Source organism: Rhagoletis zephyria, unplaced genomic scaffold (genome assembly GCF_001687245.7).
Source record: "Rhagoletis zephyria isolate East Lansing unplaced genomic scaffold, Rhagoletis_zephyria_1.1 Rzeph_scaffold_00185, whole genome shotgun sequence".
Taxonomy (NCBI): Eukaryota; Metazoa; Arthropoda; class Insecta; order Diptera; family Tephritidae; genus Rhagoletis; species Rhagoletis zephyria.
The window spans coordinates 34,855-47,840 of record NW_016157269.1 but is presented as its reverse complement, the minus strand read 5'-3'; the positions used below and the strand labels follow the sequence as shown (position 1 = coordinate 47,840).

The 12,986-nt window shown below is 36.1% G+C and overlaps 1 protein-coding gene across 1 annotated transcript; it reads left to right on the top strand.

The window, feature by feature from the left end:
• The first annotated feature begins 9,900 nt into the window (after positions 1–9,900).
• Positions 9,901–12,295, top strand: LOC108357958 (uncharacterized). Its single transcript, XM_017609049.1, has 3 exons — positions 9,901–10,128; positions 10,395–11,922; positions 11,973–12,295. Coding segments are annotated over exons 2-3 (1,263 nt in total). The 5' UTR covers positions 9,901–10,128; positions 10,395–10,661; the 3' UTR covers positions 11,975–12,295.
• The last annotated feature ends 691 nt before the right edge of the window (positions 12,296–12,986 follow it).

Sequence of the window (12,986 nt, the reverse complement as noted above, 5' to 3'; positions counted from 1 at the left end):
AATGTGAATGCCTTATTAACAACCAACAAGAGTTAACTTTAAATTTATATTCAGAGTCACATAGTTAACTATAAAAATTCATATCGGCTGAAAATATACAAATTCAAAAAACCAATACTTTTCTATTAAAATTCGAAATTCGTTCCACATAAAAAATTTAAATTTCACAAGAGTTTAACTATGGGGGCATGCTGGTTTAAACTTTTGTTAACTGAGCGTAGTGTATATTAAAATCAATAGTTAAACTTTTGTCAGTGGTTAACTACGCACTGTGGATTTGGTCCTAAATGCATATACATTTAATCACTGTCTCTCGTTTTGTAACTTATGAAATAAATTTCACTTTAACTAAAAAGTACATTTCAAACCCATTTACTTATTATTTATTATATGGTAGGAGAGCTTCTCAAACCATATTGATGCAATTTTTTCACGTTGAAAAATAATAAATATCTAAATCCCGGGACTGATCCCGGGATTGAACCAACGACATCCCAAAAATCCCGGGATCGTAAAAATCGAAAAAATTAACATCCTTAGTAGGCACCCTTCGGCCGTGCTTAGGGATTATAACCCTTACTAAGCAGAATTCTCCTTTCTGTGTTGCCGGAAAAGGAGGGAGGAGTATTTTTGCGCAGAACTTCTTTCTGCGTAGGTGGCCTTCGGCCGGGCCTTGGGGTTTTAACCCTTACGAAGTAGAATTCCTCTTTCTGTGTTGCCGGAAAACGGGGCGGAAGAATTTTTGTGCAGAACTTCTTTCTGCGTAGGCGGCCTTCGGCCGCGCTTAGGGATTATAACCCTTACGAAATCGTCCATCCCACCCAGCTGAAAATTAGTAGGATTGTTCAAAACACCATCATAAATGAAATCTAGAAAGTCCTCATCGATCCGATACCTGGAAAAAAAGTTACTCGGGGTCAAGCAAAACGGTAAGTTTATCATAAAATTAGTTTAGACAAAAATTGTAGACCAGATAATTATCTATAAAAAATGTCTAAATACTTGTTTTCCTAAGAGCCACCGTTTCCGAGATATAACGATTCAAATAGTTGGAAGAGTTGTAATCGTCATAATATGCACACCTTTCCACGCCACCTTTGTTGTACTTATACATATTATGCCGATTACAATTCTTCCAACTTTTTGAATCGTTATCTCGGAAACGGTGGCTCTTAGGAAAAAAAGTATTTAGACATTTTTTTTTTTTTTAATTATACTTGCATTTATTTGTTGGATCTGCTTATTTTACATCTATTAAGCCTAACAAAAAGTTTAAAAATCTTACGTGTAATTTTACAATAATCTAGCTCAAACCCTGGGGTTGAGCCCTGTTGGTTTAACGTCGCTTAATTAAAGGCTGGTAGATCTCTTCTTCGCAGGCGTGTTATATTTGTTGTGTTGCACAGGCCACTTACCAGTGGATTTGGGTGGTTACGCAGTTTTATTTTGTATTTTTCTCTGCTGCTGTCGATTACAGATTTAACCATCTATATACCAAGGTCTCTATGTATATTTTCATTGCGGACATACCACGGTGCTCCCGTTAAGGCCCTTAGCGTTTTAGATTGGAATCTTTGGATCCTGTCAATGTTGGTTGCACAGGTCGTTCCCCACAGTTGAATACCATACATCCATATAGGCTTAATCACTGTATTATATACAAGTACTTTATAATCTAGTTTCAGTTTTGATTTACTGTTTATAAGCCAGTTCACGCTAGCTGACTTTAGCTTCATTTGTGTAATCTTGGTTGATATGTGTTTGCGCCAAGTTAGTCTCCTATCCAAGTGTATTCCTAGATATGTCACCTCATTGGCTTGTGGAATATGGACATTATTTAATTTGATTGGGGGGCATACTTGCGGTCTGAGTGAAAATGTTGTATGTTTACTCTTCTGTTCGTTGACTTTTATGCGCCAGTTTGCCAGCCATTCTTCTATGCGTAGTAAATGTTCCTCTAGTACTCTTGAAGCTCTGTTGGGACATTTATTACGACTTACTAAGGCGGTATCATCAGCGAAGGTGGATGTGAGTATATTCTTGCTAGTTGGAATATCTGAAGTGTAGATGATATACAGCATAGGCCCGAGTACACTACCTTGAGGAACGCCAGCCGTTATCGACATGTCTTCTGAAGTGAAATTAGATACTTTAACAGCAAATTTTCTGTTAGTTATGTATGATTCAAATATTTTGTGGAATTCCGGCGGCAACAATTTTTTAATTTTATATATAAGACCGTCGTGCCACACTTTGTCGAATGCTTGTGCCACATCGAGAAAAATTGCAGAGCAGTACTCTCTGAGCTCAAATGCCCTTCTGATTTCATTTGTAATTCGATTAACTTGTTCAATTGTACCGTGTTTTTCTCGGAAGCCAAATTGGTGTGCTGGTATTAAATTGCGTTCATGGAGAAAGGGAGATATCTTTGATAGGAGTACTTTTTCGAATACTTTGGAAAGACAGGGCAGTAAGCTTATTGGTCTGTATGAGGACGGCTGTGTTGCGTCTTTTCCAGGTTTGGCTATCATGATTATCTTCGACCTTTTCCATGATTTCGGAAAGTAACCGAATTTGAGGATAGCGTTGAAAAGGTCAGAAAGAATTGCTAGTGCAACATTCGGTAGCTCTATTAGCATTTTCGGAGTTATAAAATCAGCACCCGGCGATTTCTTTGGATTAAGCTGCTTTACTATAGCTTTTACTTCTAAAGAGTTCGTCTTGCTAGGTGTGTATAGCTCATTTGTATTTTTGGTTAGCCGTGGCAGCCTGAAGTTGTTCGTTGGACAGTTTGGCTGAAACACATTCTTTAAATGGTGTGAAAAACACTCGGCTCTCTCCTGCTCACTACGAGCCCAGGTTCCACATTGGTTCCTAATTGGCATTTCTGTAGCCACTGGTGGTTTGAAGTATTTTAGCGATTTCCATAGAGAGTATCTTTCAGTAGAATTCGGGGAAAGCTTCTTAATGTACCTTTGCAAGTTGCGATCCTCTGCACGTTTGAGTGCTTGTTTCAGTTTTCTACTGGCAGCTTTATACAGTAGCTGTGAGGTTGGTGAGCGATGGCTCTGCCACTGTCTTCTTAGGCGCCGCTTTTCTGCCACAAGTTTTTCTATTTCGGTATTTGTAACTGATGTATGCGTAGGTGGTACTTGGACTTGATTTGGTGTTGCCAGGCCAGCGGCTGTAGTAAAGGTTTCTTTAAAATGTTCAACAAGGGAGTCTATATCACGCTCGCAGTTAAGTGCAGCGTTTAATTTAAGGTGACTACTGATGTACTTTTTATATTTAAGCCAGTTGGTGTTATTTGAAGTTAGACGAGGCTCAATTTCGATATTTTGGGTCTGTTCATATAGTTTTATTAATATAGGGGAGTGATCGGATGATAGTTCAGGTAGAGTTTCTGCTGTTATGTTATTTCTGTATATGTTTCTTGTAATTGCGAAATCTATTAGGTCTGGTATCTTCTTTATATCGGTAGGCCAGTAAGTAGGTTTACCAGGAGATGTGACCTCTAGTCTATTGTGCCTGTTTATAATGGTATTGTATAGCTGCCGCCCTTTTGGGTTAATAAGGCGTGATCCCCAGTACGTATGCTTTGCGTTGAAGTCGCCTCCTGCCAGGAATCTATTACCCAGGCTATCAAAGAAATCTTTAAAGTCATTTTCAGAAATTAAAAATCGCGGTGGGCAATAAATAGCCGATAGATTCAAGTCTCGGTCGCGGTTTCGTAAGCATATGGTAGTTGCTTGCAGACAGGCTGTTGCTTTTGACTCTAGAATATTGTGCTTTAGACGATTTCTAATCAGCACCGCTGTGCCTCCATGAGCTTTACCATCTGGGTGATTTGTGGCATAGAATTTGTATCCAGGTATGGAGAAATTATATTTATTTGTTAAATGTGTCTCGGACAGTAGCATAACATCTATGTTGTATTCAGTGAGAAATTGACTGAGTTCTAATCTACGCTGGTTTACACCGATAGCATTCCATAAGCAAATTTTCAATTCACTCATTTTTTATTCACTAAAATTTGCAACAATTGGTTTTGAGCCTTTATGAGGTCTTGAATCATATTTTGCATAGTAGACATGAATTGAGTCATACAATGAGTAAGATTCAATATCATTCCTTCTATGCCACAAGTAGGGGGGTTCGGCTGCATTTGCTCAGTATTATTCCTTTGAATATTTGCAAATGTTTCTTGATTGGAGTTTGATTTCGCCGTGCTTGGCTGCGTTTGTTGTTTTAACGCGTCGGCAAAAGAAACGTTGGGAACTCGCTGCGCATTGGCAAAAAAGGCTCCTGGGGTAGTGGTTGATGCGTGAGGTGTTGGTATAAGAGCTAGTTGGAGTTGTGGAAGAGCGTACGGCTGTGTTGCGCTGATTCATGCGAGACTTTAAGTCTTTGTATACAGGGCATCCCCTATAATTAGCGGTGTGGTTACCTCCGCAGTTACTGCATTTCTTTACAGCCACATCAACTTTGATAGCCTTGCAAGAAGCGGAAGCGTGAAGGTCGCCAAAGGCAACACACACAGGGCGCAAGGTACAGTATGTTCTGGTGTGCCCAAATTCTTGACAATTTGTGCACTGTACGGGACCGTTTCGCTTGTGCGACTCCTCCACTGTTATTCTTCGGTGTAGAAGATATCGTAGATTGTAGATTGGGTGCACTGCGTTTTTATTCATTGGCTTTGTTTCNAATTTGTGCACTGTACGGGACCGTTTCGCTTGTGCGACTCCTCCACTGTTATTCTTCGGTGTAGAAGGTATCGTAAATTGTAGATTGGGTGCACTGCGTTTTTATTCATTGGCTTTGTTTCCGGCTTAAGTTCTACCTTAAACATAGGCTGAGCGATTTTTGCTCTGTTGATAATATTGACAACATTTTTAACAGAAAATCCTGNTCGTTTGACTTGTATATACCTATCAATACCCGTTTGAGTCAATGTACGGGTTGTTGGATTAAGTAGGTCAACTTGCGCTGAGCTGCGTTGCTTGGCTTGGGCTGGTGCCGAAATTTCCGTTTGTGCAGGTGTGGGTGAACTGCGTTGTGAAACCGCTGTCACCGTTGTTACTGTGCTTGTTGCTAAGCTAGTGGTTTGTTGTTGCGTTAGAACAACTTGGTCTACCAGAGACATTCTTTTCGCGTTGGTTCTGTTTTTTTTCTTTGCTTTATGTGAATTATTAATAATTAATAATTTCTCGGCGGAGCGATTAAAAAACATATCCGCACAGGTTGACAGTCAATCACCTATTCAACGTACCGTTTTGTTGAAAAAAGCGAAAAACCCATTTTTGTGACCTTTGACCCCGAGTAACTTTTTTCCAGGTATCGGATCGATGAGGACTTTTTAGATTTCATTTATGATGGTGTTTTGAACAATCCTACCAATTTTCAGCTGGGTGAGAATTTTTGTAACCTCGAATGTCTGAATTGACCGGACTAATAACAAAAACTGAAATAATGCATGCATGCACAATTTCGGTTCAAAATTGGGATGTTAATTTTTCGGCTTTTTCCGACCCCGGGATTTTCGGGATGGCGTTGTTGCAATCCCCGAATACCGGGATTAGTCATTATTCATTTCTTTTCAACAACTTGAATCGAAAAAATTGCTTCTATATTGTTTGGGAAGCTCTCCTACCATGAAATAAATAATAAATAAATGGGTTTGAAACCATGGTACAATAATTACACGTATTATCTTCCCAGAGAGCGCATATTCCGATCAGCCTTATTTAAAAGATATCATTGTTGCCCAAACTAAAACGCTTACTACTGGAAATATCAATTTTCCATACCCCATATATCATATGTATATGTTCACGGATTTTTTTCAACAAACCATCTTACAGAGAACTTATTCAATTGGCAAAAGCCGGAAAAAAACATTCGCTTGTAAATAAATTCAAAATTTGTATGGCTCACTTAATTTCAAATTTCTTTTGTTTTGAAAAATTATAAAAATTAAATTGAGCGAAAACAAAAAACAAAGCCAAATAAAAGTAAAAGAATCAACATTGAACTGCGTCAAAATGAAAATAAGGGAGCACGAATTTCGATGTGAAGCAAAACTCTCTAGGAAGATAATACCTGTAATTATTGTACCATGGTTTGAAACCTCCTTTTTAGTTAAGGTGGCGTTTTTATTTTTTCTCTCTGACCGCAGGATTTGTTTTGAATAACTTTGTAATTTCAAAGATATGATTAATGTAGAATAAAAATATGGGTAACAAATGCAATAGGAAATTTCTTTAGAATTTAAAACATTTAAATTTTTTGGATTCACCATGACGAATAGGTAATTTTTAATTTGACAAAGTTAGAAGAACGAAATTCGAACAAATATTGCGAAATTTCAAGGATAAAATTTCAAAATGCATTTTGAATATTGACCAGCCGTTCTGCACTAGAAACTTCAATATGTTTAAATTCTACAGGACTTCCTCATTAATTTTATACCCATACTTCTTCTGTTAGCACATTTCTCTGAATTTTTTGAATCATTTTTGAATTACTGACGTCAGAGTAAAAAACTAAAAACGTAATTTTACTATATTTGGCCCATGGTTTCGCGAATATATTGATATTCGTGTTTAAAATTTACTATCGCGCGGTGTTATATGTACAATGAGCTAGTCATTTATAAAAAAATATTAATTATTAAATAAAAAAAGAAATATAGCCAATACTGGTCAAGAAAAGGAGTTTCTGTTATTGCCATCAGTGCAAATTACAAATCCCGAAAGTCCCGGGATTACTTGCCAAGAATCCCGGGATTCTCGAGACCCGGGATTAACATTCCTAGTTCAAAACCGAAATAGTGCATATGTGAAAAACGAAGTAGTGCATACATGCCCAGTTTCGGTTGAAAACCGAAATAATGCTTATGATAAGCCCGAAGTAATGCATACATGCACACTTTCGGTTGAAAACCGAAATAATGCATATGAGAAAATACCGAAATTATGCATATGCATACATTCGTTTTAAAAGCGAAATAGTGCATATGAAAAAAAACAGTAGTAGTGCATACATGCACAGTTTCGGTTGAAACCCGAAATAATGCATATGAGAAAATACCGAAATTATGCATATGCATACTTTCGTTTTAAAAGCGAAATAATGCATATGAAAAAAACGAAGTAATGCATTCATGCACAGTTTCGGTTGAAAACCAAAATAATGCATATGGCAAAAACCGAAATAAAGTATACATGTACAGTTTCGGTCGAAACCGAAATAATGTCTAGATGCACAGTTTTCATATGCACAATTTCGGTGACCCTTCAAGACCACGTTAAAAGCGCCAAACACTTTTCCCATTTACGTCACTGTCAAAAGAAATTTGTTATTTTCTGATTAAAAAGAATTCAGAACTTGAACGTTTCATCATCATCAATCATTCAGCTCTACGGATTGTGCCACAAAACTACATTGCTTATAATATCAGAAAATACTTCAAAATAATGCAACGCTAGAACCAAAGAAACCGTATTTATAGGGAATAAGTGTCCTGGTGATGGGTTCAGGATTATGGCAGCCCTACCTTAGGGTCAAGGTGCAGGGATGGTATTTCCAGAGATTGTAGTCGAAAGTTCAAGCCTTAATTTAGGACTAAGTGGAAGGCCCTACAACCTTTCTCGTTTAATTGTGGTAGGTACTTAATCTTTGCCAAAAACTGTTCAGTAAATGACATATAAGTAAGCTATAGAAGCCCTGAGCTCTAGCTTTATTTTAAACCTAAATGGTTTTATCACCCATTGTTTTTTGCTACAGCTTCTGAAATATTGCAAAAAACGCGATTTTTTGACACTTTGACTTTGTTTTTCACAAAATCTATAGCTCGTTTCTGTAACTCTTCTCTACCGACTATTTCTATACTGGAAGAGAATATACGTCATTCTCTTCTACTCATTAGTAGTAGATAACAAGGTAGAGAATTGTTACAGAAACGAGCTACTGGAGCTGATGGAAACTTTATACCTACTAATTCGTAATCAGCATAAAAAAGTCTATCAAAAACAAATTAATCATTTTCCGCACCAAAATTTTTCCACATTTTTGTTGGCCTGTGTAATTTATCTCTCGCCAAAAATACGGTTGTTAATTTTCCCTGCAAAATGTAGTAATTTCACTGGGGTGTATGAATTAGCCCCCACTGAATTAACCCCCACCGGGCAAAATGACTTAAGCCCCACCAATGTCTCAGTGAATCTTTCCCCACCAAAAATGACAGAATCCCCACGAAAAACAAATTAATTAAACCCCACGAAAATGATTTTATCCCCACCAATCGAAATGAATTAAGCCCCACCAAACGTGGGGGTTCTTACATGACAGAATCCCCACGAAAAAAAGGAATTAATCCCCACGAAAATGACTTTAGCCCAACTTTACTTCATTTTTAATTTATTTTGCTTGCTTTAAACTTCAAGTTTTTAAATCAAAATTTTAACAAAAATTCAATTCGGTTCAGTGGAATCTTGATGTATTTCCATACAGGATGTCTTCATATTATTCATAATCTTTAATTCCCTGTACGTATCCTCCTGAGTTTCATGATTATGATCAATGAAATCTTTAACCTTATAACACACCTCACTTTCCAAAAACACCCTCGCTTTGCATGTTTTCACCTAACAAGCATAAAAATATTTTTCTTTTTTAATAGTTTTTTTGGAATATAATTGTTTTTCCTCTGTAACATATAACAATTTGCTATTTATTCTTTTTCCAACCACGTGATCATAGTTTAAAGTCATGTTTTTATCACGTCGCGTTATTCGCTTCAAGATTTGATAACAACTAAATTTGCATAATATAATGTAATGTGATAACATAGTTATTAGACAATTGAATGCAAAACCGGTTTAACAGTTAGTTTACGCTCTATTATTGAATGCAAAAAAAACCCCAGCAGCAAATTCACTATCCCATGAAAAAATAGTTGTAAGAGATGGATTTTTATTATATGATTATTTACAAAATTATGGTTTCTCCTTTTACGAAATGTGCACTATTAGTGATTTTAACCTTTCGTAAAAGGAAAAATTCCCTTCTATTATTTTATAATTTACAAAATTATGGTTTCTCCTTTTACGAAATGTGCACTATTAGTGATTTTAACCTTTCGTAAAAGGAAAAATCTTTGACAATTCAATCTTAATAGAGTGATTATTAAAAACAGTTCTGCGTATTCTGCTTAAAAATGAATATGGAAAAATTGAAACAAATAGAGAGTAATCGTATAAACGCAAGGAAGATCTTACTAAATAAAAGCGATACTATAAACTTTTCTCATGTTCCTGGATTTATAATTGATTCTTTTTTTGGAAAAAAAAGTTATAAGGCGCAATTAATAGCACTGGACCACAAATTTCAACTTTTTCTCTTTACCAGAAACGCCGTTATGAAATTCTTATGTAAAATCACCCCCTGATTCCGAAAATCAAGGTTATTTTTAATTCTATGGTACCGTTTTTGAGATATTTGCAATTTACCGTTTTTGCAAAAAAAAAAAATTGGGTCCACTTTATCATATATATCTCAAGAACGAATTAAGCAATTCCAAAGCGGTTTGAAGCTTTTAAAAGGTAATAAAATTCTATAAACTGTGCATACAACACTTTTTGCTAGGCCCTGTAGATTCGAAGATAACGAACAATCATTACCGATTTTTTCAATTTTTTTTGTAAAAATATAAAAAAAATTGTACTTTGCGGGGAAGGATCTCGAAAACATTTTATTTTTTTGCAGATTTTTTTTTCTCCCTAAGCTCTGTTATATTACAAAAAAAATAAGCTATCATCGAAGAAAATCGATGCAAAACTACGTAAGTTATAAGCGATCAAATAAAAATACCCAGGTTGCGCAACTTCAATGTAAGTACCTATACATACATACATATATTAAAGGTATAAAGTGCAAGTGAGATATTATCCGGATAAACGAATAACACCATAACAATGATAACACTTTTTCTTTAAATAAATCAAATAGTACTTTTAATACTCGAATTGTATTATAGTAGGTAGAGTGGTTGCATCGAAAGGAAGAGTGGTTGGGTTCGAAACCTGCTGTAGGCATGTAGTTATAAACATGTATTTCCGTCAGTTATGGGTAAGNATCACGATTGAAAGAATATAAAGGTTGCGCCGATCCTTGACCGCTATTCCTCTCTTAACGAGTTTGACAGAATCGTTGTTTGCATGACGTCGCACTTGTGCAATTTGTTTACGTTTTCCTTGCAACATTTTTTCTTCTTCTTCCATTCTTGCTCACGTTTTGCCANTTCTCTCTCGCAATTACACCAGTGTGACGTCACCCAAAAGTTATTCTCAAAAATCCTCTCTGATCGGCGCAATCTTGTATTCTATCATTCTTGGGTAAGTATGCAGGTAGATTTTCAAAATTATAAGACACAGAAAATTTCTAAAGCCTACATCTAAAACAGGTAGTATTTTCTTTTCCCGGCTTGTTATAAAAAGGAACCTTTCTGTCTAGGTAAGATTTGATTTTTTCAATTTTATTCTTGTTCCGAGTATAAATATGAGTTAATGCGCTTTGAAACTTCATAACATCTTCAAGGCTCGCCGGAGATAGTTCAGTTCATAAGTCTAATTTCAAAACCGTGATTTATTAAAAAAAATAAAATGAGTAAAAGGACGCGAGAATTTGAGTGTAATAAGGATCCAGATATGTTCTGTTTCATGTGTGGCCAATATACTATCATAAGGCGACGACGAGTGTTCTCAGATCATATCAAAACTTTATACTCCAAGTATTTTGGAATTGAGCCTAAAAATGCTGAAAAACCATGGACACCGAACACTTTGTGTACATCGTGTCGAGTAGAATTGATTCAGTGGGAATCAGGACAACAAACAAAATTTGATACACCAATGATATGGAGAGAACCTACTTGCCATTCAATAGAGTGTTATATTTGTCAAACAAAAGTACTTGGCGTTGAAAGATCAAGAGGAGTAACCTATGCTAGCGTACCTACAGTGACATTACCAGTACTACATTCAACGGCAGTTGCGGATCCAGTTCCATTGTCAACAGTAACATCTGAGTGCGGGGGATCAAGTTGTACTGAATTTCGCATGGAAAACGAAAGAAACGTTCTGTCACAAGCACAACTTAATGATTGGATAAGAGATTTGGAACTATCCAAGGAAAAGGCCGAGATCCACACTTCTCGTATGCAACAATTTAAATTTGTGTCATCCGATGTTAAGGTGACATATAGTAGAACTCGTCACGAACCATTTTCCAAACACTATACCAAGAAAGACAGTATATGCTACTGCAACGACATCCCTGGTTTATTCAAAGAGTTTGGTCAAACATATGATTCAAAAGAGTGGCGATTGTTCATAGACGGCAATAAACTGAGTTTGAAGGCTGTATTATTGCATATTGGTAACAAAAAGCCTTCTATCCCGATTGCACATGCAGTAAATACAAAGGAAACCTACGAGGAAATGCAAAAAATACTCAAATTTATCAAATATGAAGAGCATGATTGGAAAATATGTTCTGATCTCAAAGTCGTTGCAATGCTATGCGGTCTACAAAGTGGCTACACCAAGCACTGCTGCTTCCTCTGCAAGTGGGATAGCCGAGCTCGTAAGGACCACTACGTCAGAAAGGATTGGCCGGAAAGAGTCGAGTTTACCGTTGGTGTGGATAACATCAAATACACCCCTCTTGTCAAGAAAGAGAAACTCATACTTCCACCCTTACACATCAAGCTCGGTCTCATTAAAAACTTTGTTAAGGCTTTGGACAAAGAAGGCGAAGCATTCGACTATTTGAAAACAGTTTTTCCAGATATTTCTCAAGCCAAGATAAAGGAAGGTATTTTTGTTGGACCACAAATAAGAAAGTTGATCAACAATAATCAATTCAAAGGACTACTCTCATGAGTTGAGGCAGCAGCGTGGGAATCCTTTGAAAAGGTCGTTGCTTCTTTTCTCGGTAGACACAAAAGCCCTAACTACGAGCAGATAGTGAACGACCTAATCAATAATTATGCGAAAATGGGCGTAAATATGTCTTTAAAAATTCACTTTCTCCACTCACATTTGAGCTTTTTTCCGGCAAATCTTGGCGACGAAAGTGATGAACATGGCGAAAGGTTTCATCAGCAAATGAAATTAATTGAGAATCGATATCAAGGATTCTGGGACGTCGCAATGATGGGTGATTACTGCTGGTTTCTCATAAGAGAAACCGATCCTAAACTGAATAAGCGTCAAAGTAGAACACATAATTATTTCGACAACATAGTAAAATCAAATTAAGATAAAGATTGTTAGAATATAGTATAAACATAAATAAATTTAAAAAAAAAGTTAAAAATATGGGTAATTTCATTCATAAATTGAACTTTTAACTCAATAGAAACAGAGCATAGCTAGATATTTCACTCTTCTTTATACCATACATACGTTTTGAGGTATACGTTGAAATTAAGCAACCTGGGTATTTTTATTTGATCGCTTATAACTTACGTAGTTTTGCATCGATTTTCTTCGATGATACCTTATTTTTTTTGTAATATAACAGAGCTTAGGGAGAAAAAAAAAATCTGCAAAAAAATAAAAGGTTTTCGAGATCCTTCCCCGCAAAGTACAATTTTTTTTATATTTTTACAAAAAAAATTGAAAAAATCGGTAATGATTGTTCGTTATCTTTGAATCTACAGGGCCTAGCAAAAAGTGTTGTATGCACAGCTTATAGAAAATTTTATTACCTTTTAAAAGCTTCAAACCGTTTTGGAATTGCTTAATTCGTTCTTGAGATATATATGATTAAGTGGACCCAATTTTTTTTTTTTTTGCAAAAACGGTAAATTGCAAATATCTCAAAAACGGTACCATAAAATTAAAAATACCTTGATTTTCGGAATCAGGGGGTGATTTTACATACGAATTTCATAACGGCGTCTCTGGTAAATTTTGGCCGTC

What these genes read in the sequence shown, in the direction of transcription:
- LOC108357958 (XM_017609049.1), top strand. Translation starts at nt 10,662, where the DNA reads ATGAGTAAAAGGACGCGAGAATTTGAGTGTAATAAGGATCCAGATATG.